At 41.3% G+C, this 25,445-nt stretch overlaps 1 protein-coding gene across 2 annotated transcripts in view; it reads right to left on the bottom strand.

Moving 5' to 3' along the window:
• Positions 1–6,848: 6,848 nt before the first annotated feature.
• Positions 6,849–25,445, bottom strand: part of ANAPC5 (anaphase promoting complex subunit 5) — a 45,743-nt gene continuing 27,146 nt past the window's right edge. The window contains exons 8-17 of one of the 2 annotated variants that reach the window (XM_053589633.1): positions 24,761–24,842; positions 24,023–24,112; positions 22,329–22,510; positions 21,061–21,196; positions 15,687–15,761; positions 14,134–14,255; positions 13,596–13,703; positions 13,372–13,519; positions 7,603–7,765; positions 6,849–7,186 (exon numbers count right to left, since the gene is read on the bottom strand). In XM_053589633.1, the coding sequence (XP_053445608.1) occupies positions 6,975–7,186; positions 7,603–7,765; positions 13,372–13,519; positions 13,596–13,703; positions 14,134–14,255; positions 15,687–15,761; positions 21,061–21,196; positions 22,329–22,510; positions 24,023–24,112; positions 24,761–24,842 (1,318 nt within the window). In that variant the 3' untranslated portion in view covers positions 6,849–6,974. The remainder of the gene's footprint in view (positions 7,187–7,602; positions 7,766–13,371; positions 13,520–13,595; positions 13,704–14,133; positions 14,256–15,686; positions 15,762–21,060; positions 21,197–22,328; positions 22,511–24,022; positions 24,113–24,760; positions 24,843–25,445) is intronic. The other variant, XM_053589634.1, reaches the window with a different exon arrangement.

The raw sequence follows: 25,445 nt of genomic DNA, 5'->3' as shown, positions 1-25,445 counted from the left end.
CACTCATGTGTTTTGACTTGCCAATAGAGCTATAATTTCTGGAGTCAAGGTAGATACCCCATCTGAAACATTTGTATCCTTTCCACATTGTGGTGGAAAGCAGTGACTTTGAAGTCAGATAGTCTTAGTTCAGATCCCAGTTTCATTGGTTATCAGCTCTGTGGTCTTGGGCAAGTATATTGATCTATTCTAGTTTGGTTTCATCAGCTGTCAAATGGGGATAATAATAGTACCTTGCCTGTAGTCCCAGCTGCTCGGGAGGCTGAGGCAAGAGAGTCGTGTAAGCCCAAGAGTTAGAGGTTGCTGTGAGCCGTGTGACGCCACGGCACTGTACCCGAGGGCAGTACAGTGAGACTCTGTCTCTACAAAATAAGTAAATAAAAAATAGTACCTTGCTTACAGGTTTAAAGCATGAGGCTTAAATTCAATAACGTGTGTAAATCTTAGTACCTGGCACATAAGTATTCAATAATGTTAACTATTATAATACATAGCACAGGCCAGGTTTGGTGGCTCACACCTATAATCCTAGCATTATGGGAGGCTGAGGTGGGTGGATTGCCTGAGTTCAGGAGTTTGAGACCAGGCTGAGCAAGAGCCAGACCCCATCTTCACTAAAAATAGAAAATTAGCCAGATGTTGTGGTGGGCACCTGTAGTCCCAGCTACTTGGGAGGCTGAGGCAAGAGGATCAGTAGAACCTGAGAGTTTGAGGTTGCTGAGCTATGATGCCAATGCACTCAAGCTAGAGTAACAGAAGGAGACTTTGTCTCAAAACAAAAACTAAATTAATTAATTAAATAAATAAAATAAAATTCATAGCACACAGCTTTGCATTTTATCAAATACCCCATCATTATGTGCCTTTTCTATTCAAGTGAATTAGAACAAAGAGAAGCATCAAATTGCCTCTCATTATAATTCTTACTATTTTTTTTTTTTTGAGATAGTCTCAAGCTGTCACCCTGGGTAGAGTACTATAGTGTCACAGCTCACAGCAACCTCAAACTCTTGGGCTTAAGCAATTGTCTTGCCTGAGCCTCCCAAGTAGCTGGGACTATAGGAACCCGCCACTCTCTGTGCATGTGGCTGGCTCTATAACCACTGTCCTACAGCTGCCAAACCTCATTATAATTCTTATAAAAATCATCCCACTCGGGTGGTGCCTGTGGCTCAAAGGGGTAGGGCGCCAGCCCCATATGCCGGAGGTGGCGGGTTCAAACACAGCCCCGGCCAGAAACTGCAAAAACAAAAAAAAAAAATCATCCCACTCAAACAGCACCTCTAGTTCAAAGGAGTAGGACGCCGGCCCCATATACTGGAGGTGGTGGGTTCAAACCCAGCCCTGGCCAAAAACTGCAAAAAAAAACTCATCCCACTCAAGGAAATCATTTTCTTCTTTAAAAAAATGAAAGTAAAAATTAGCTTCATTTTTGGGTTCTTGCCTCCAAGAATACCAGAAAACCCTATTCTAGGCAAACAGATCTTGTTGTCCTGACAACAAAGCATCAACAAAATAAGTAAACAGAGAATCTGAATCTTATTTTTAAAGAAAACTTGAACAGTAAGGAGAGAACGGAAAAGGAACACTTTAAAAATTATCTCACCCAGGGTGGCGCCTGTGGCTCAGTGAGTAGGGCACTGGCCCCATATACCAAAGGTGGTGGGTTCGAACCTGGCCCAGCCAAACTGCACTAAAAAAAAAAATAGCCAGGCAAGGGCGGCGCCTGTGGCTCAGTGAGTAGGGCGCCGGCCCCATATGCCGAGGGTGGCGGGTTCAAACCCAGCCCCCGGCCAAACTGCAACAAAAAAATAGCCGGGCGTTGTGGCAGGCGCCTTTAGTCCCAGCTGCTCCGGAGGCTGAGGCAAGAGAATCGCGTAAGCCCAAGAGTTAGAGGTTGCTGTGAGCCGTGTGACACCACAGCACTCTACCCGAGGGCGGTACAGTGAGACTCTACAAAAAAAAAAAAAAAAATAGCCAGGCATTGTGGCAGGTGCCTGTAGTCCCAGCTACTCGAGAGGCTGAAGCAAGAGGATTGCTCGAGCCCAAGAGTTTGAGGTTGCTGTGAGCTATGATGCCATTGCATTCTACCCAGGGTAACAAGAGTGAGACTCTGTCTCAAAAACAAACAAAACAAACATTACAGAACTTTTCAAAACTTTTTTTTGGGGAGGAGGATAGAATCTCACTTTGTCACCCTTGCTACAGTGCTGTTGCATCATAGCTCACAGAAACCTCAAACTCTTGGGCTTAGGCAATCCTCTTCCTCAGTTTTTCATTTTTAGTAGAGACAGGGTCTTAGTCTTGCTCAGGCTGATCTGGAACTCGAGAGCTCAAGTGATCCACTCACCTTGGCCTCCCAGAGTGCTAGGATTACAGGAATGAGTCACCATGCCTGGCCTACTTTTCAAAACTCTTGGTGCAAACTCAGTTCCACGACCTACTAGCTATGACCTTGGGCAAGTGACTTAACCCTCTTATGCCTCAGTTTCTTCATCTGGTTATATGGAATTAACGTTATTGCCTACCACTTAGGATTGTTGTAAAGATACTCATTCACTCCAGAGCTGCAAACTTAAGACCAAAATTGCTAAGAAGAGTCTCTACCGTGCTTCTTGGGTCAGAGCACCTTTCTTTTCTTCTCCTTTGAGAATACACATATATCCTGAAGGTCTTCGGTATGGACCCAAATGTCCACTGGCTAATCAGCTTCAATTCCCTCCTCACCTATCCCTTTTCCCATTTAACCGGATGGTCAATTCATACAATCTTATACACACATTAAACCACCCATAATTGCACCATTATGGTACTGTGTAATTACTGACTTTCCTCCCACCAAATGCTCCACCAGGAAAAAAGCCAATTGTCACCCCGTTCTGAGTTTTGCGGTCACTCTGCCAACTTCACTTTCATTCAACACTATTCCGACCTGGCAGTGACAAGCCCCAGCCAACAAATCCAAGTCTCAGATGGCAGGGGATCCCAAATCCCTCCTAATAGGTTTGCATTTAGGTCCTACCTCCCTGCTGGGGTGAATCTGCAGCCAGCTGAGAGCTGGGTTGGGCAGGTTGGCTTCTTGGGGGTACACACTGTGCAGGGCTCTGGGCTCAGAAGGGCCCCATACTTAGTTCTAACGCTCTACTATTGCCATTTGGAAATTCTTTTTTTTGAGACAAGAGTCTCACTTTAGCACACTTGGTAGAGTGCCATGGCATCACAGCTCACAGCAACCTCCAACTCCTTGGCTTAGGCGATTCTCTTGCCTCAGCCTCCCAAGTAGCTAGGACTACAGGCACCCACCACAACACCCAGCTATTTTTTGTTGCAGTTTGGCAGGGGCTGGGTTCGAACCTGCCACCCTCGGTATATGGGGCCAGCGCCCTACCCACTGAGCCACAGGCACCACTCTTCCTTGTTGCTTTATAAGGGCTATTTGGTTACAGCTGCTACTTTGGACTTGAAAAACAGGCATTTTTCTGTGAACACTCAAGGGTAAGAAATTCATGGACAAAGAAATAACTGGTTTCTGCTTAATTGCAAGGTTGAGAAATGTATATATACTATATATTTGATGATAGCATCTACACACCTGAGCTTTAGACGCTTTCTGAATTTATAATTACCTTAATTCACGAATTCATTAATAGACTTAATTTATCATCATCCCTCACTTATATAGAAAAAAATCCCTAATGGCCAGGTGTGGTGGCTCATGGCTGTAATCCTAGCACTCTGGGAGGCTGAAGCGGGTGGAATGCCTAAGTTGAGCTCAGGAGTTTGAGACCAGCCTGAGCAAGAGCAAAACCCTCACTCTAAAAATAGCCAGGCATTATAGTGGGCTACTTGGGAGGCTGAGGCAGGAAGACTACTTGTGCTTAAGAGTTTGAGGTTGCCATGAGCTATGACGCCACAGTACTCTATCAATAGCAACAAAATGAGACTAAAAAAAAAAAAAAATCCCCATGCAGAAGGGATAAGCCAACACCTAGAAAGGGAATGAAATATGCTTCTTGTCGGGTGGCGCCTGTGGCTCAGTGAGTAGGGCGCCGGCCCCATATACCGAGGGTGGTGGGTTCAAACCGGATGAACTGCAACCAAAAAATAGCCGGGCATTGTGGCGGGCGCCTGTAGTCCCAGCTGCCCGGGAGGCTGAGGCAGGAGAATCACGGAAGCCCAAGAGCTGGAGGTTGCTGTGAGTCCTGTGACATCATGGCGCTCTACCGAAGGCGGTAAAGTGAGACTCTGTCTCTACAAAAAAAAAAAAAGAAAGAAATATGCTTCTTGTCATTGGTCCAAAATCTGCAAATTAATCTCCAGTCAGGGATTACCACGTGTGCATACCCACAGGCACTACAACCACTGGTTTAGTCCAACAGAACCAGGAAGCTTCAGAAGCAAAATCAAAGCCTCATTAAAAACCTGCACTAACCATCCATGATGTTAAATCCCTTCCCCAATCCCTTATTGCCAAGGTATTTCTCACAGGTGTCTCCTATAATTCCCCCTTTTTGTGTATTAAGGGATCATACAACTGTTCTTCTAACTGAAATTGTCACGATTCTTATTTCTGTCTCTCCCTTTTTTGCTTTCTGAAGATCTTACTGCTTTCACCGCCTTTTGCTACTTCTGCCTTTAGCCTACATTCTCCCACACTCCTTACAATTTCCAACATACACACCAACAGGAACTGTAACCCCTATACACAACCACATACTTTTTACTTAATCCAACTATATGCTCCCTACAAGACATGCATTTTAAATTCAAAAACACAACTCTGAATCTCATCTATTATAAATTGTGTTAACTGGCGAACAAAAGTCCCACCTTCCTCGTGGAGTATTCCCTTTGCTCAATGGTTCTGAAACTTCTAATGCTGCGATGTAGTTATTGTGATGTATTGTTGTTACAAAGGGGTCTCGAACCACCATTGTAACAGATGAACAAAGGTCTCACTTTTTTGCAGCCCTTTGCTAGCTGAATTATGATGAACCGGGACTCTAACCCCTGGCGTCCTTTGGGAACTTGTGTTCAACCAGTTAAGGGTACTAACCCCCGGCGTCCCATCGGGGACTCGTGCACAGACAGCTGAGGGCACTAACCACACATTGTCTGCTCCCTACAAACTTCTCACAAACTTCTTATACTTCCTATCTTCTTTACTTCAAACTCCTCACACTTCTCATCTCAAAACTCCCCATACCTCTTATACTTCTCATCTCAAAACTCTCTGAATCTTTTATCTCAAACTTCCGAAATTTCTTATACTTTTTTTTTTTTAAGAGACAAGAGTGTCATTTTTTCGCCCTCAGTAGAGTGCCCTGGCATCACAGCCCAATGGAACTTCCAGCTCTTGGGCTTAGGCGATTCTCTTGCCTCAGCCTCCTGAGTAGCTGGGACTACAAGCGTCCGCCACAATGCCTGGGTGTATATATATATATATACTTTTTGTTGTTGTTGTTGTTTTGTAGAGACAGTCTCACTTGGGCCCTCGGTAGAATGCCATGATGTCACAGGACTCACAGCAACCTCCAGCTCTTGGGCTTCCGCAATTCTCCTGCCTCAGCCTCCCGAGCAGCTGGGACTACAGGCGCCCGCCACAACACCCGGCTATTTTTCTGTTGCAGTTTAGCCGGGGCTGGGTTTGAACCCACCACCCTCGGTATATGGGGCCAGCGCCCTACTCACTGAGCCACAGGCGCCACCCTTTTACAAGCCGGTTATATTTTTGTTGCAGTTTGGCCGGGGCCAGGTTCAAACACGCCACCCTCGGTATATGGGGTTGGTGCCCTACTCACTGAGCCACAGGCACCACCCACTTCTTACATTTCTTATCTCAAACTCCCCATACTAAACGTCTTATTCCCAGCAAACCTCCTACATTCTCTCTTTCATTCCCCAAAATTCCAACACTCCTACCAAAGTTCCCAACACTCAACACCACTCTTTCACTTATGGTTGTTAATTACTAAAGGCTTCACTTACTCTCCTGTTTCTTTAGCACGTTCTTTTACTCGTGAGTCTTAGCTTTGTTTTTCTTTCTAATTGCCATTCTTATAAGACTACACTTCCCCTGTTGTTTCTTCACCAACCCCCTTAATCTATCTCAATTCTTCCCTTTCAAACAGAACTCTTTTTTTTTTTTTTTTTGCAGTTTTTGGCCAGGGCCTGGGTTTGAACCCACCACCTCTGGCATATGGGGCCGGTGCCCTACTCCTTGAGCCACAGGTGCCGCCCCTCAAACAGAACTCTTAACTGCCAGCAAGGGATTAGGGGCATCGATCTCTCCCAAACTACTTCCTGCTGACAATGGGTGAAGATATAAGGGAAGGCAGTTAAAGGTAAAGGTTTTTTCCTATCTTATAAACTTTGTACTGTAACATCTCGTTCTGGCTACTGCTGAGTATTTCCTTTTTTGGTCTGCATCCACCATCCCATCCTCGTCGCCACTTGTTGGGTCCCGTCTATCTACCAATTCCCGAAAGAGTTCTTTGAGCATATAAGCTAAATAAATTTACATGATGATGAAGTGTGCATAATTCCTAATAAAAATACTAAACCGTTTCCCCGAAAATAAGACAGTGTCTTATTTTAAGGTGTGTGCTCCCAAAGATGCGCTAGGTCTTATTTTCAGGGGACGTCTTATCTTTCCTGTAAGTAGGTCTTATTTTCGGAGGATGTCTTATTTTTGGGGAAACAGGGTAGTCATTTTTCCCAGAGAGAACATAATCTCAAGCCATTTGTTAGCAAAACAGCTGTTATCAATAAAAAGGTGATGTCCTTATTACCAAAAAGAAAGGGGACTAAAACAATGATGTACTTACTAGCAACAAAATCAGACAAACTAACCGGAATGAACTTTATTGACAAGACAGACAGGATATTACAAATATAAAATTTACAGGGAGGGAGGGGCATGAACAAGTCCCAAATCTTATACTTTGCACAGTGGCCCAGCAGGGATGTCCTTTCTAGAGATGGTTTATCAAGGGTACCCCCTGAGAGGGCAACTCCTGATGCAGCTGTCGGAAGAGCATTGCACACCGGTTCCTCTCCTGGGTCTTCCCCAGGGTATGATAGAGTCTGGCCTGGAAGTAAACAACATCCCTGATTCGCTCTTTGCAGTCGACCTTTGCAAAATAGTTCTTTGCTTCATTGAGGTTCTCAATAGCAGCTTCCAAAGCTGATGGAAAATGAAGAAAATACCACACATATTTAACTCAACACTTCCCATACAGTTTTCAAAACTTGGTATCTTGTTTTGTTTAATATGTACCAGATACTTTTATAATAAGTCTCCATTCTTTGAGGAAAAAAAAATTAGGGCGAAGTTCAAGAAAGGTCTTTAGACGTTGACTTCCAGCCTAGCATCTGGCTCCATGGGGTTAAAATAACCCTTCATTTACCTTTTTCAATACTCCCCACAAGAATGCACGCAAAAGCACTTCAAATGCTATGTGAAATTTTGATACACATGTCTGTTTGTGAACACTAAGAACATAAATACTGTCCCAAATTTAATGTCTTTTTTTCTTGTGGGTCCCAAACTTCAGAATATTTAGGAATGTATCGCTTAACAATCTTTGTTTAGCTTCCTACCTTCTGCTTTCTTCGGTGGATCATATGAAGCTGCTGAAGCCACCTGGCACTTGGCCACTAAGAACATGGCGCGGCCTTTGTCCAGGATAGCCCCATCAGCCAAGATGGGCTCAATAGCCATGTGGAGAAGACTTAAGGCCTGTTCTGGGATTCCAAGAATGAGCTGAAAAAGAAACATGACACTGAACATGCCCAAACCCACTGCCCACAACCACAAAGAGATAGTTCTCTCCTGAATAGCTATCTCTGGCTTATCTTCTCCCTGACATGTTCTACATTAAACAGGCATCAGAATCCTAGAAAATACAATATGAGGCATTCTGGTTTCAGACTATGACAGATACAGTAGGGAGAGGTTATTCACTACAGAAACTTTTTTAACTTTAGAAAAAGACCCACATTAATATCCTTTAGATTGATGATTCTGAGAGGATGAACTAGACAGGAAAGAAATCACTTGAGGCCAGGCACAGTGGTGCACACCTATACTCCCAGCTACTTGGGAGGCTAAGGTGATCACTTGAGCCCAGGAATTTCAGTCCAGCCCAGGGAAGGGTAACAATTAAGAAAATAACTCCAGTAGCCGGGCGTTGTGGCAGGCACCTGTAGTCCCAGCTACTCGGGAGGCTGAGGCAGGAGAATCGCAGGAGAATCACCTAAGCTGGAGGTTGCTGTGAGCTGTGACACCATGGCACCCTACCAAGGGTGACAAAGTGAGACTCTGTCTCTACAAAAAGAAAACAACTCCAAAGAATAGAGCAAAGAAAGTGATAAGGAAATTAAAATGGTACACTAGAAAACACCTATTTAACACAAAAGCAGTAATGGGGGAATTGAGGAACCAAACATAGTATGTCATGTGGAAAACATATAGCAAATCATCAGTCCTTCCTTATCAATAATGACATTAAATGTAAATGAATTAAAGTCTCCAATTAAAAGGCAGAAATTGTTAGAATGGATTAAAAGAAGTATCCAACTATATGTTTTCTACAGAGATTCATTTTTGTTTTGTCTTTTTAAAGATAGGGTTTTACTCTGTCTGGAGTGCAAGGGCATCATCATAGTTCACTATAACCTCCAACTCCTGGGCTAAGTGATCCTCCTGCCTTAGCCTTCAAAGTAGATAAGACTATAGGCTCAAACCACCACATCTGGCTAACATTTTAATTTTTTTATAGAGATGCCCAAGCTGGTCTTAAAACTTCTGGCCTCAAGTGATCCTCCCAATTTGGCCTCCCAAAGTGTTGGAATTATAGGCATGAGCCATCACACCCACCCAAGGGACTCACTTCAGATTAAGAGGCGAAAAGTATAAGGAATGAAAAATATTCCACATAAACAGTAACTAAAAACCAGCTGCAGTACCAATACTAATATCAGACAAAAGAGTTTAAATCAAAAACCATTACAAGAGACAAAGAAGGAAATGATATACTCATACAAGAGTCAATTCATCAAGATATAACATTTACAAATATACATACACCAAACAATAGAGCCTCAAAACATATAAAGCAAAACTGACATATTAGGGAGAAATGGAAAATTCGATAATAATAGTTAAATGAGCTCGGTACCCCACTATTCCAAATGGACAGAAAAACTAGACAGAAGGTCAACAAGGAAATGGAAGACTTGAATGACATTACAAACAAATTAGCCCCAACAGACCTATATAAAGCACACTACCCATGATATAAGAATACAAATTCTTCTCAAGTTTATATGGGACATTTTTCAGGATAGACCACATTAGGCCACAAAATAACACTCAAATTTAAAAAGAATTAAATCATACGAGGCAAATCTTCTTTGACAGATTTCATGAAATGAAATCAGAAGTCAATTAATATAAGGAAATTAGCAAATTTATAAAACATGGAAATTAAGCAAACCCTTAAATAACCAATGGGTCAAAGAAGAAATCACAAGGGAAATTAGAAAATGCTTTGAGATGTATAAAAATACAACATACACTAAACAACTTATAAAACTTTTGAGACAAAGTAAAAATTTGTACAATATAGTTCTCAGGGAAACTTATAACTGTAAAGGAATACATTAAGAAAGAGGTAAGGGAAACTTATAACTGTAAGTTACGACCTCAAATCAATAAGCTAACCTTCAACCTTAACAAACTAGAAAAAGAAAAGCAAAGTAGAGCTAAAAGTAATAGAAGAAAAGAAATAATAAGGATTAAAGCAAAGATAAACAAAATGGAGAATAGGAAAACAACAGAGAAAAAAAAAATCAATGAAACTAAAATTTGGTTCTTTAAAGAGATCAACAAAATTGACAAACTGTGGGTCAGACTGACAAAGAAAAAAGATAAAAGACTCAAAAGGCTAAAATCCATAAAATCCAGAATGAAAGCAGAGATTAACAATGCTACAAAAATAAAAAAGATTATATAAGAATACAAGAACAGGCTGGCACAGCAGCTCACGCCTGTAGCACTCTGAGAGGCCGAAGCAGGTGGACTGCCTGAGTTCACTGGTTTGAGACCAGCCTGAGCAAGAGCAAGACGCTGTCTCTAAAAATAGCCAGCCTGTGGTGCCTGTGGCAGGGGTCTATAGTCCCAACTACTGGAGAGGCTGAGGCAAGAGAATCGCTTAACCCCGAAAGTTTGAAGTTGCTATGAGCTGTGATGTCACAGCACTCTACCGAAGATGACAAAGTGAGACTCTGTCTCGGCGGGGGGTGGGGGGAGGAAGACTACTATGAATAATTGTATGCCAACAAATTAGATCAACCTAAATGGAATGGACAAATTCTGAGAAAGACACAAATTACTAAAACGGACTAAAAAATAAATAGGAAATCTGAGATTAAATCAGGCTGGGAGCAGTAGCTCCTGCCTATAATCCTAGCACTCTGAGAGGCAAAGGTCAGGGAATTTCTTGATCTCAGGAGATGAGAGACCAGCCTGAGCAAGAGAGAGACTCTGTCTCTACAAAAAATAGAAAAATCAGCTGAGTGTCATGTCACGTCATGTACTTATAGCCCCAGCTACTTGGAAGGCTGAGGCAGGAAGATGGCTAAAGCCCAGGAATTTGAGGCTCAGTGAGCTATGAGGAGGCCACCACATTCTACCACACTCTAGCCTGAGCAAAAAGAAAAGAGAGAGAGAGAGGCTCGGCACCCGTAGCACAGTGGTTATGGCATCAGCCATGTACACAGAGGCTGGCGGGTTTGAACCCAGCCCAGGCCAGCTAAACAACAATGACAACTACAACCAAAAAATAGCTGGGCATTGTGGCAGGCACCTGTAGTCCCAGCTACTTGGGAGGCTGAGGCAAGAGAATCGCTTAAGCCCAAGAGTTGGAGGTTGCTGTGAGCTGTAATGCTACGGCACTCTACCCAGGGCGACATAGTGAGACTCTGTCTCCAAAAAAAAAATAAATAATGAAAAAAAAAAAGAGAGAGAGAGAGAACAAATCAGTAACCCAAAAAGATTCCCACCAAAAAAAGAAACAAAGAAAAGAAAAGCTCAGGACCAGACTGCTTCCCTGGTGAAATTCGACCAAGCTTATGAAGAACTAACACATCCTTCTCACACTCTTCCCAAAAATAGAAGAGGAGGGAACACTTCCTAATCCATTTTGTGAGGCCATTATTACCCTAATATTAAAGCCAAATAAAGATACCACAATATCCTTTATGAAGATAGACACAAAAATCTTCAACAAAATACTAGCAAACAAAATCCAGCAGCGTAATCAAGCATTATATACACCATGACCATGTGGGATTTATTCTAGGAATGCAAAGTAGCTCATTATATATGGTATATGTGATATACTACATGAATAATTTACCACATGTATAAAATGAAGGAAAAAAACCCATGTTATTTCAATTGATACAGAAAACATCTGACAAAATCCAGCACTCTTAAAAATCAACAAACTAAGAATAGAGGAAACTTCTTCAACATAATAAAGGACATGATGAAAAACCCATATCTAGGGCAGCACCTGTGGTTCAAAGGAGTAGGGCGCCAGCCCCCTATGCCGGAGGTGGCAGGTTCAAACCAATCTCCAGCCAAAAACTCCAAAAACATAGAATAAACAAATAAAACACGTCTCCATCTCGTGTTCACATGGCATCCTCCCTGTGTTCGCATCTCTGTGTACAAATCCCTCTTTTAAAAAAAAGAAAGAAAGAAAGAAAGAAAAGAAAAACCCATAGCTAGCATGACATGTAATGATGAAAGACTAAAAGCTTTCCCCTAAAATCAGGAACAGTACAAGACGCACATTCTTGCCACTTCTTTTCAACATTGTACTGTAAGTTTTTACCCAAAGCTATTAAGAAAAAGAAATAAAAAGCATTCAAATGGGGTGGAAATCTTTATACACAGATGGCATAATTTTATATATAAAAAACTAAAAAAGATAATAAATTCCCCAAATCTATTACAGGTAACAAATAAGTTCAGCAGAGCTAAGGGATATAAGATCAATATGCAGCAGCAATGGAGAATCTAAAATTAAAAACTAAAAATTTCATTTACAATAGCATCAATAAGAATACAATACAGCAGAATAAATTTAACCAAGGAGGTGAAAGACCTGTACATAGAAAACTACAAAACCTTGTTGAAAGAATGTAATCCCAGCACTCTGGAAGACTGAGGCAGGTAGATTGCCTGAGCTCACAGGTTCAAGACCAGCGTGAGCCAGAGCAAGACCCCATCTCTAAAAATAGCCAGGCGTTGTGGCAGGCACCTGTAGTCCCAGCTACTTGGAAGGCTGAGGTAAGAGAATCGCTTTAGCCCAAGAGTTAGAGGTTGCTATGAGCTATGATGGCCATGGAACTCCACCGAGAGTGTCAAAGTGAGACTGTCTCAAAAAAAAAAAAAAAAAAAAAAAAAATAGTTGTTGAAAGATATTAAAGACCTAAAAAAACTGGAAAGATATCTTGTGTTCATGTATTGGAAAACTTAATATTACATCTGGCAATACTCTCTAAATTGATCTACAGATTTAAATGCAATTCCTATCAAAATTTCAACTAATTTTTTTTTGTAGAACTGAACATATCTGATTCTAAAATTAATATGGTATTGCAAAGGACCCCAAACAGACAAAACTATCTTGAAAAAGAACAAGATTAGAAGATTCTCTCACTTCCTGATTTCAAAACTTACTACAAAGCTCTAATAATCAAAACAATCTGTTATTGGCATAAGGACACACATGTATAGATGAACGGCATAGAATTGTGCATCTAGAAATTTAAGCCTATATATCAAAGATCAATTCATGTTCAACAAGGGTACCAATATCAATGAAAAAGAACAGTCTTTTCAACAAAAGGTGCAATCTATATCCACTTGCAAAAGAATAAGAGTGGACCCCTATCACACATTATATACAAAAATTAACTCAAAAAGTATTCAAAGACCTAACCATAAACACTAAAACTATAATATAATACTCTTAGAAGAAAACATAGGAGAAAATTTTCATTAGATTCAGCAATGATTTCTTAGATACGACAGCAAAGAAAAATGAATAAACTGAAGAGGTGTGTCCCCACTACTAAACACACAGCTCAGGAAAGCCAGTGTCACTGGAAGTGTCAGCTTGTCCCAGCTTCACAGCTCCACAGGAGAAGGGCCTGCACATGGAAACTACCTTTTCAGACTTCAATATTAACAAGTAAAAGCTCATTTACTATCCTTGTCAGTACCAAAAAGTTGTAATAAACTCACCATTCTTCAGCACAAGTATGTGCTATAAAAAACAGAGATCGGCTTACCTGAGCAAAAGCCAAGTTCAGCACTGTTTCAGAGGCCAAGTATTGTAAGCGGTACTCCTTGGAGAGGGCCAGAGCCTGCAGGAGCACAGGCAGTGCGATGGTAGGGGATGAAGACTGCCAGTACAGCTCTGCCACCGACAGTAGGACACTGACGGCAAAAAGGAAAACATGGGATGAGAATATCCACCACAACATCTCTACAAGGCACACAAGAGACCCCTTACCTAATCACCATTTCTGTATTCTTCATTTTCTGACAATAAAGCAACAATTTTTGTAAAAGTTTGTGTGCTTCTGACATTTGGTTCTGAGCTTGCAATACAACTGCTTTTCTGAAACAGAATCAAGACAAACACAAGTCATTATGGTGATGTTTTCTAAGTATTTTAACTATAGTCACTTAGGGGGCAAGAATTTCTGTTTTCTCAATTAGACTGTAAACCTCCCATGGGGAAAAACTGTGCCTGATTTAATTTTTGTTAAAAGAAAAAAAAAGTGTGTGTGTGCACGTATGTATATTACAGCATGTATGTGAATATGCGCACAAACGCATGCAAGAAAAAACATCTGGAATTATAGATGTTATAATAAATATGTCAGGGATTACTCATTTTATTCATTTTATTTATCTGTATTTTCTTATTTCCTGTAATAAATAGAAAAGTTTTTTCTCAGCTAAAGTAAATAAATGAATGTACACACAAAACAAAAGCCATTTAAAAATTATTTTATTCTGAGGTTGAAGTCTGCAACGTTTCTTACCTATATACACCCTCTATGCCATTAAGAGCTGTGATTCCTGTAACTAGTGAATCAGCCAAATGAAATTTGCCATCATTCATTGCTCTGTCAAACTGTATTTTTTGATCACATAGCATCCATAACTAACAAGGAAAAAAAAAGGATTAAGTACAAAATGGCAAATCTTTACACTTTGTTATTCAACAGTAACATAAAAGTATTTTGGCTTGCTTAGCAAATACATTTAACAATTCACATTCTTTTTATTTTCTATTTTTTTGAGATAAAAAATTTTTTAAAATATTTCAAGTATGCATAAAAGCAAAGAATAAAGTAATACATAGATGTGTGCCAACCACCAAATTTGTTAACTCAAATTTTGCTTTATTGCTTCAGATACTATTAGATACTACTGAAGTCCTTTGCAAATTCCATCTCTCTCTATTTTTCCAAAGTAGGCACTTAGTTTCGTATTTATCATTCTCCTTCATGTTTTTTATACTTTATAACATATGTATTATACTTCCCCATAAACAATGTATATTTAGTATGAGACTGTATGCTGTTAAACTTTGTATAAGTAAGAAATGTTGTATTTGTATCTATCCTTTTCTCTTTGTTTTGAGGCAGAGTCTCCCTCTGTCCCCCTGGGTAGAGTACCGTGGTGCCATAGCTCACAGCAGCTTTTAACTCTTGGGCTGAAGCGATCCTCTTGCCTCCACCTCCTGAGTAGCTGGGAATATAGGCATCCAAAACAACACCCGGCTAGTTTTTTTCCTATTTTTAGTAGAGACAGGGTCTCACTCTTGCTCAGGCCGTCTCGAACTCCTGAGCTTAGACAATCCACCCACATCAGCCTCCCAGAGTATTGGGATACAGGCGTGTGCCACTGCACCTGACTACACATCCTCTTCTGATTTAGAGAGGGGACTCTACAATATCCCACTTCTGGCTTGGCACCCATAGCACAGTGGTTACGGCGCTGGCCAAATACACCAAGGCTGGAGGGTTCAAACCTGGCCCAGGCCAGCTAAACAATAATGACAACTGCAACAACAATAACAATAACAACAACAACAAAATAGCTGGGCATTGTGGCAGGCACCTGTAGTCCCAGCTACTTGGGAGGCTGAGGCAAAAGAATCATTTAAGCCCAAGAGTTTGAGGTTGCTATGAGCTGTGACACCACAGCACTCTACCGAGGGCAACATAGTGAGACTCTGACTCAAAAAATAAATAAATAAATAAAAATAAAAAATGTAAAACATTCTTCTTTTTTTTTTTTAGTGACAGAGTCTCACTTTTATTACCCTTGGTAGAGTGCCATGGCGTCACAGCTCACAGCAACCTCCAACTCCTGGGCTTAGGTGATTCTCTCACCTCAGTCTCCCGAGTAGCTGGGACTACAGGCACCCGCCACAATGCCCAGCTATTTTTTTGTTGCAGTTTGGCCGGGGCCAGGTTCAAAACCTCCACCCTTGGTATATGGGGTCAGGGCCCCACCCACTGAGCCACAGGCACCGCCCAATAAAAAACATTCAGAAATAAACCCCATCCCATGCAAAGCAGGTTACCTGGGCATGCTGAGTATTAGGTGGAAATCGTTCCTTTAGGTGCTTTAACACTTCAGAAGCTGCTGCGAAACAGCCCTTAAATAGAAAGATACAATTTGACTAGCACAACCTTATTGAGAAACCACACCTATTGTACCACACAAGGGGTGTCAACATGATTCATCTATTCTTGATGCAACAACCTGAAAGACTCTAGGCAGAGACAGCCAAATTTCAAAGGGCCATTTTTATAAGGTCCTAATATTTTTTGGTTTTTAAAGTTACACACATACTCATAAGACATACTCATTCTGAATAAAAAACCTACAAATTACATATAAACAAAAAAGACAAATTACTTTTAATTACTTTTAATCCCACCAAAGATAATCACAGTTAATGTTTTGGCACATTTCTTTCTAAGCTCAATATACATAAACATAAAAGTATTTCAAAAAGAAGTATACATACTTTTTTTTATAAATTTCCTATAACACTAAATGTGGTAGGTACTCAATAAATATATTTTTTTAATGTATCAGTCTTTCTGGTGTCAATAAATAGAAATCTGTATCATCAAGTAAATAAACTGTGGTAATCAAATATTTTAATTTTGAATCTGGTTTTGAATATTATGCTTGTTTTTAATTTTTTCCATTTAAAAAATGCCACAATGGGGGGTGGGTAGAGGGAGGGGAATCGGTGGGATCACACCTGTGGTGCATATTACAGGGGTATTTGCGAAACTTGGTAAATGTAGAATGTAAATGTTTTGGCACAGTAACTGAGATAACGCCGGAAAGGCTATGTTAACCACTGTGATAAAAATGTGTCAAATGGTTTATGAAGTGAGTGTATGATGCCCCATAATCATATCATTGTATACAGTTATGATTTAATAAAAAAAAAAATAAAAAATGCCATAGTGATTACCTTGTTGCATATAGCTTTCCACACTCGTCCAATTATTTCCTTAAGATAAAACTTTGGAAATGGAAATGACAGGCACTTTGAAGCTCTTTGAGATACACTGCTAAATTACCCTTGACAAACGCACCAAGTACTTTTATATCAGCATTCTATGTCCTTCTCCTCCTACAATACTTACACATCTTTGCCTACGTAAATGGTAAAGCTAGTATTTTAACTGCTTTGCATTTAATTCCAATGACTAGATTGAATTTTTTTCATGTTTTGGGGCCATTTCTATTTTTTCTGTGAATACACTCATGTCTTTCTTACACTTTTATACTGTTGGGATGTTTATCTTTATCTTTTTGCCCTCAAACCTTTCCTGAGGTAATATACTTTCTGTCTGTATAGAAGTTTGGACCGCAAGTGAACTTTTATTTGAAGTAAATGTAAATTATACTGAATTATAATAAAAGATCATTTATCTTTTTAATATTATGATTTTAACTGGGAAATTTTGCCAATTACTTGCATGACTACTATAGAGAGTTGGGCATATAGATCTAGGTGGGTTGTCAAACCTGTAGGCCAAATAGAAAAGTGCACATACTGTATCCTCCAAAAACATTACCATTGTGACCTGCCATTCCTGAAGGTAAGAGAGGAATGATACAAGATGAAACAGAGTCATGCAGAAAGGGGCTGCATGACTTAGGGAAAAAAAAAAAAAAAAAAAGGTGGTGCCTGTAGCTCAAATGGATAAGGCACCAGCCACATACACCAAAGCTGGCAGGTTCAAATCTGGCCCGGGCCTGCCAAACAATGACAACTACAACCAAAAAATAGCCTGACGTTGTGGCAGGCACCTGTAAGCCCAGCTACTGGGAGGCTGAGGCAAGAGAATTGCTTAAGCCCAGGAGTTGGAGGTTGCTGTGAGCTGTGATGTCACAGCACTCTACCCAGGGCGATAGCTTGAGGCTCTGTCTCAAAAAAAAAAAAAACCTTACCCTACTTCCTCTGGGCTGCAGAAAGATAAGAAAGCTGTTCAAAGCCCCAAGACTTCTTTATAGGCCGGCCCAAGCCCCAACCATTGCCATACCATAAAGCAAAGGACAGCATCCAGTTTATATGGAGAACAGATGCAGAAGCACACACAAAAGAAATAAAGAGTAGGCTTGGCGCCTGTGGCTCAAGTGGCTAAGGCGCCAGCCACATACACCTGAGCTGGCGGGTTCGAATCCAGCCTGAGCCCGCCAAACAACAATGATGGCTGCAACCAAAAATAGCCAGGCATTGTGGTGGGTGTCTGTAGTCCCAGCTACTCGGGAGGCTGAGGCAAGAGAATCGCTTTAGCCCAAGAGTTGGAGGTTGCTGTGAGCTGTGAAGCCACAGCACTCTACCCAGGGCAATAGCTTGAGGCTCTGTCTCAAAAAAAAAAGAAAAGAAATAAAGAGTAACTAGAGACTCATGATAAAGCTGCCTTCTCCACAGGTAGTCACACTTAATTCTATAAACAGGTGTGAGTCTAACCTGTGTAATTAAAAAAAATGACATCATCAGCCCCGTGAGTATATCCACATGGCTGATGCTCTAAAACTAGAAAATTCTAAGGTAGGTGGAGGAAAGGGGGGGAAGGGACTGACTTGAAATACAATGGCCACTATCTTCTAGCTATATATTAGAAGGATTTCTAACATATTCTGGCCACTAGATTTAGCAGGTTTTTCACATAAGCCCACAGATGAAAGGGGGATGAAGATGGAAATGTTAATAAGGATCCATATGGTTATTTTTCAGGGTTGGACCTTTTTTTCCTAACAAAAATCACAGAACTCTAACCCAGGGCCTTGGAGGTCTCAGAGGCCCTTAAAAAATGAATGAAGACTGAGATTTTTGTAAAGTATAGTTTCTACTTCCAGAGGGAAAAAATGTCTACCCTAGGCCAAGTACAGTGCTTCATACCTATAACCCCAGCACTTTGGAAAGCTGAGGCAGGGGAATCACTTGAGTCCCAAAGAGCTCAATACCAGCCCAGGCGACATAGTGGGGCCCCATATCTACAGAATTTTAAAAAATTAGGCAGGTATGGTGTTGTTCACCTATAGTCCCAGCTACTCAGGAGGTTGAAGCAGGAGGATCATTTAAGCCAAGGAATTCCAGGCTACAGAGAGCTATGATCCCACCACTATATTCCAACCTGGGTAACAGAACAAGATCCTGTCTTTTAAGGAAAAAAAAAAAAATTCTACCCTACATAACTCCAAGAGAACTAAAGGGATATTATTCTATGAGGTCAGGGTCAGCAGGGAGACTCCTACTTCAAAAAGTCATACCAAGTACACTTTAAGTAGGTGAATTGTATGGTGTCTAATGATACCTATCTCAATAAAGTTGTTGGGGGGGAAAAAAGTCACACAAGGATTACAAGAAATACCTAAAGCAGTGGTTCTCAACCTTCCTAATGCCACAACCCTTTAATACAGTTCCTGGGGGTTGCAACCCACAGGTTGAGAACCTCTGACCTAAAGGAATGTTCACTGACTCATTCATTACTAAGGGTTCCACTTAGCCACAGCAGAGGAAAAGAAGTGATGTTAAAGAAGTTCCAGTGACATTAAGAGGGAGAAAATAAGAAAGAAATGGACCTATCACATTCCTGGAAGACAGCAAATGCAAGCGCAGTTGGTTTACCATTCTGACCTCAGAAAGCTTGGCTGGTACTTCCCAGGCACAGGAAGAAAGCAGCTGATGAAGGTGCACTGGATTCCCTCAGCCACAAATACTTAAAGGATTATAAATGCTAAAATGTTTGGTAAAGGGAAGTATTTCTAGACTTCTGAAAGGGGTGAAAACCACCCTAAGATCTTTAGGCTGCAGATTCGGGAATACTGAGTGTGATGAGGCAATCTAATAACAAAGGGGTTTGAACCCACCAGCTCCAGCATACGGGGCCAGCGCCCTACTCCGTTGAGCCACAGGTGCCGCCCCCAAAGGGGACCACAAAAAGGTAGAGGAAAAAAGGCGGCACCTGTGGCTCAGTTGGTAGGGCACCGGCCCCATATACCGAGGGTGGCGGGTTCAAACCCGGCCCCGGCTGAACTGCAAACAAAAAATAGCCGGGCTTTGTGGCGGGCGCCTGTAGTCCCAGCTACTCGGGAGGCTGAGGCAAGAGAATTGCTTAAGCCCAGGAGTCGGAGGTTGCTGTGAGCTGTGTGATGCCATGGCACTCTACCGAGGGCCATAAAGTGAGACTCTGTCTCTACAAAAAAAAAAAAAAAAAAGGTGAGAAAAAAATATGATGAAGAAAATGTACATGTAGTCACAGTAGTGGCTTTTTGGTTCTTTTTTATTTAGAGATGAGCTCTCCCTATATTGCCCAGACTGGAATAGAATTCCTGGGTTCAAATGATCCTCTCATCTCAGCCTCCTAGGTAGCTGAGACTACAGGTGTGAGTTATTACATTCACCTGCCACAGCAGCATTTAGTGAGATAGAGGGCTTTAGATAAAACAGGTTTTCTTCATCACTTTCCATGAAAGGAAAACATTTTTGAGCAAAGGGAAGATAAAGCCTAGAGCAACATGAGAAACACTTTGATCAATCCTCTATAAGGAGAACCATGTAAAATTACTTGGGCTGTGAAGTGAAGGTTATGTACAATTCCCACTGTCCTTCTTTGGAATCAACCAGACAGGACCTGTCTCTGATATTTACTAGAGGTGGGTATAGGACTTAGCTTCCTGGACCTTAGTATCTTGTTCTGTAAAATAGGAATAAAAATAAAGCTGTCTTCTTAAGCCTACTATAAGGATTTTATAAGATAATATACAAAAAACAGCAACCACAGGGCCTGGCACAGAACAAACATACAGATTTTAGTTAGCTATACTTTAGTATACTCCCTACTCTCCTAAATACACATACCTCTCCTCTCTTCCATTTTTTTCCTTTTCCTTTTTTTTTTTTTTGAAACAGAGTCTCACTCTGTTGTCCAGGCTAGATTGCCAGAGCCTCAGACTATCTCACAGCAACCTCAAACTCCTGGGCACATGCAATCCTCCTGCCTCAGATTCCCGAGTAGCTGGTACTACAGGCACCCACACCATACACAGCTAATTTTTCTTTTCTGTTTTTTTTTTTTTTCAGTAGAGACAAAATCTCATTTGCTCAGGTTGATTTTTAACTCCTCAGCTCAAGCAATCCTACCACCTTGGCCTCCCAAAGTGCTAAGATTACATGCATGAGCCACTGTGCCTGGCCTCAAACATTCTTTTTTATTCCATTTTATTTCATGAAACTAGCTATCCTCTACTCCCTTCACTGATGCTAAAAGAGATCTCAGAATCAACAAACTTTGTAGACTCCACATTTAGTCCATTGCCACTGGTGGATTTCATTCTTTCAGCCACTTGTATCAACTAGAAAAAAGAAATGACAGAGCCTCCACTGCCCAAGGTGTACACCAGCCCTGCCACGTGCCTACCTGCTCCGCGTGTAGCTCTGCAAGGTGGCAGAGTGCGACGGCAAACGACTCAGTGTTGTTCTGCTGCACGCCTGCGTTCACCGACTCCAGGCTATTCATGCTCAGCAACATCTGGGCTTGCTGCAGGGCCATGGTACTGGGTGAGGAGAGGGAACAGGATTTTCCTTCAGTCAGTAGACCCAGGCTGTCCCTGAGTCATACCATCAGTTATCGTGAGAGGAAATGCAAAGAAGATAAACCCCTCTGCAGGCTCTGGCTTTTGGGGGCAGCTGCCTCCCAATGCCAGCAATCCTGCCCTTGGGACAAGGAAAGCAGAAAAGCATACTGGATGTGCAGCCCCAAAGGAGACATGTGATGGTTATGGCACAACTGGAGGCTCCAAGCTCTCAGATCTCCCTCCCCACCACCACCCCACCCCGATTTTCCCTGTGGTCACAGTATGTTAATTAGTTTTCACGGGTAAATTCAGACCCGATGCCATCCTGGCACCGGCTGCTCTGGCAATGTAAGCAGTGGCCAGTGTCTGCAGCTGTCTCAGAGCACACCGTGCCAAAAAATTATCTGAAATACAAAAACAAGACTGGTAAAATAGGCACTTCCTTTCCTTACTGAATTCCTAGAAAGAGGAGATTGGCTAGATGAGGGGTGAGGGAGCATCAGGGCTCTAGAATTAAAATCTGGTTCAGAAGTTTACTTCCAAGCTAATGTTGGCTAAATGGAAAAGTAAACATGAAGCTGGAAATATTCCAGAGAAAACACCACAGTTACTACAAAAGCAACTTTCTTTACACAACAGCTTTGGGGTTTAAGGAATGCTTTACTTGAGCGACCATGGAACACACCTGCAAACAGGAAGAGAGGTTCCTGTCTCAAAGCAAAGGAGCACAGGGCTTGGAGTCAGATGACCTGCATTTAGGTCCTGGCTCTGATACTTGTTAACTACATTTGTGATCTTGGGTAGAACAAGATCAAGCAAACCTTGGTTTATTCATCTCAGAATCACCAACCAGTTATCTCACAGAGGAGCTGGAAGGGTTAAGTAAGAACATGCATGGGAAAAAATTTTGCTAAGTCACTGCAAAAGACAAAATGTTTTTAAACTATAAAACATTCTGTCTAATCCCCTGCATGAACAACTTCTATCAAAGGAGGGGTGGGCAACTTTGTCCACATGGCCTTTCATAGAAGCAGTTTGCTAGTTCCTGCTTATCTCTGAAGGATTCACAATCCCCCCATCCCCAGCCTTGGCAATCTGCTTGAAGACCTACCTGCGGCCATAGAGCCTCCAGATGGCTGTTTTCTGTGCAATGCTGATATCAATGAGCTCTGACAGGCTGTGTTTCCAGTGCAGGAGGTCAGAATCCTTTAGGGCATCCATCAGCTTGTTTGCCGTCTTCCCAGCGAAAGCTCTCTGTTGAACAAGGGACTGTATTCCCAGGGAGGCGAGGTACTAAGGGGACAGATATACCCACGACCCAAGATAGAGATTACATGACAGAATTTGTTTGCTCTTCAGAAATGTGGTGGATTTCACATTTCAGCACATGCACAGTGACAGCACTATTTAAAAGGAAAGTACCTACAGCCTGACCTTAACCCTGATGCATATGAGATGTGTTACTGAAAAATTGGGGCTAGAAGAGAGGCAGAGGGTACACGGGAAAGAGCCAGCAGGGCATTGGCATTAGATGGACCTGGACTTAAACACTGCCTCTGCTACTTACTGTGTGACTTAGGGCCAGTCACTTAGCTTCTTAGCTAAGCCTCAGCTTCCTCATCTGTAAAATGGGCATCAAACCTATCATAAAGAATGGTTGTAAGGATTACAATGAAATAATATATGTCAAACAGTGCTGGGCACATTATGTAATAGAAGATCAAAAAAGGATGCCTATCATGAGCAACAAAATTCTCTTTTCATTAACTTCTAGTATAATCTTCAAGGATGAAAGCTCAACTAAAGAGAGTCAGCTTACGTGCACAGGAAATGTGTACTTAAGAAGTCTATCATTATTTCAAGGAGGCATTTTTGTCATTACCATCAATTCTGTACACTTAAGTTTCCTTTCCCAGAAGTGAATCACATGGATAAGATTTTAAAAGCACAGATGTTAAGTCACTACCCACAATTACTTTCAATTTTACTGAAGCTCAAACTTTTGAGACACAATGCTTAAGCTGTCACATTCCCTATGGTCGTTTTCAATAGATGTTTTTGAGAGAATAAGATTCTTCAAGCGTCAGGAATCTCAATTCTAGCAGTCACCACTACTTCATGTGTGTAAATATGCCCTTTCATCGTCCCTCAGTATATGTCACTGAGGGCTATAATTCAGATCCTTCCCTGTCACTCAAAATCATAAAGGACAAATCTGCCTGTCAGGTTTACTGGTTCCTAATTTTGTTTACTGTTTAAAACAAGGATCAGCAAACTTAATTCTGTACCAGGCTAGCGAGTAAATAATTTAGATTTTGCCGGCCACATTTGGTTTCTGTTGCATATTCTTCTTTGTTGTTGTGCTATTATCCCCAATCATTTAAAAATATAAAACCTGTTCTTAGCTTGACCATAAGCAAGCAGAGAGCCAGATTTGGCCTTCAGAGGCTGCAAAGTCTGCCAATCCCTGGTTTAAAAACAAGCCTTTCCAAAAATTTGCCTACGTGAGTATGTACTAAATTAGTGTTGCTCAGTAAACTAAACAAACATCTCTTATTGAGTTGAACAATGGAACTTCTACAGATGTTATTAGGATAAAGGGAAAGAGAGAAACCTACCAAACAGCATTTAGTAGTTTGACTAATAATTAAAGTCATACCTGCATATGAAACTACCAAGAATAAAACCACACCTTGAAATACCCATTCTAAATCTATCGTTGGTTGATGACAGAGGTGGGTAGAAAAAGGAGACAAAGGCTCAACACCATTTATGGAAACAATCTCACAGAAAGATAAGCCTTACCGGTAACCCAAAATGTACTGCTTTCTTCACAGAATGCTCCAGTAGAACATAGCTATCGGATCTCTTCTGCCCCAGTACATAAAGCCAACTCTGGCAAGAGAAATCATCAAAATATATCATGACGATGGCAATGACTAATGCTCTAGTGAAATAGAAATGTAGTTTTAAAAAAGAATTAAAAAGGGACAAAATAAATCCTCCACTAAAATATTCTCATGAACCTAAATGAAACCTATCAAACATATTAAAACCAGACTAAAATAAGTTAAGTCACTGAATCTGCTTCACTTCTGACACATTTCATAAAAAAAGCATAAAGCCCCCACATGGCCTATACTTGACAGATTCTAGGGTGATTGTTAAGTGGTGTCTGTGTTCTTCTTATGCTTGGTGATTGTGTTTTTACAGGACATCTCACCCAGTTACTAGGTGTTAACATACATGTTTTTGTTAATGCCAATGTTAAATATGATCATTAAAGGTTTACTCATTTTTTCATGGCAAAGATGCATTAAAATTTGCAGATAAGGAATGTCCCAGAAGCAGAACAGATGTCATGAATTAAGAAAGAGACAGAAATATGGGTTGCCCTTTCCGAGTTCCCATTACCACCTAGTTTCCCTTTCCCGTTAAGACCTTTGCTCCAATTGCAAAACAACCCAATTCAAATGTGTCCGTTCCAAAAAGCTTCCAACTCAACCCATGCGCAATACTCCCAAGACCAGAGGATGGCCTCACCAAACAATGCTGGAGACACACGTGATCATTGGACTCCTGGGCAATCCTAATTGCCTCCTGCAGGGCGAGCTCTGCCTGTTGACTAATGACAGACTAAACATTAATATCTCATCAACAATCAGAAACATGCACAAGCAACGGTAGCAGGAAGTTATTTGTACACAAGTCATCAGAGGGCAGTTCTTGGGTTGAAAATTGTAACTATTTATGGGCTTGTTCTCTCAGATGCACAGCCCAAGCCTGGTAGCAGGAAACTGGAACAGTGGAGATATGGACATGTCTCTCCTCCTAGGTGAATTTCTGTTAAAAGGCATGAAGGAAAGCTTTTTATCTTTGCTCCTAAAATGTTTATTTTAGTTGTCTACTACTGGGAGGGGAGGGGCAAAGAGAGGACATAGTATTTTACTTTTTACTGCATTCCCTTCTGTATTTTTTCACTTTTTTTTTTACCATGTGCATTTGTTACTTTCATCATCTTTTCTTTTTTTTTTGGCTGGGGCTGGGTTTGAACCTGCCACCTCCGGTATATGGGGCCAGTGTTCTACTCCTTGAGCCACAGGCGCCACCCCACTTTCATCGTCTTTTCAAAACTAGTTTTAAAAAATATTTGGAGGAGTCCCACTTCCGAGATTTTCTTTCCTGTAAGCCTCTGTTCCAATATTAAGTTGGCAGGGATCAAGGAAGG

Source organism: Nycticebus coucang, chromosome 4 (assembly GCF_027406575.1).
Source record: "Nycticebus coucang isolate mNycCou1 chromosome 4, mNycCou1.pri, whole genome shotgun sequence".
Taxonomy (NCBI): domain Eukaryota; kingdom Metazoa; phylum Chordata; class Mammalia; order Primates; family Lorisidae; genus Nycticebus; species Nycticebus coucang.
This window is presented reverse-complemented; position numbering and strand designations above follow the sequence as displayed.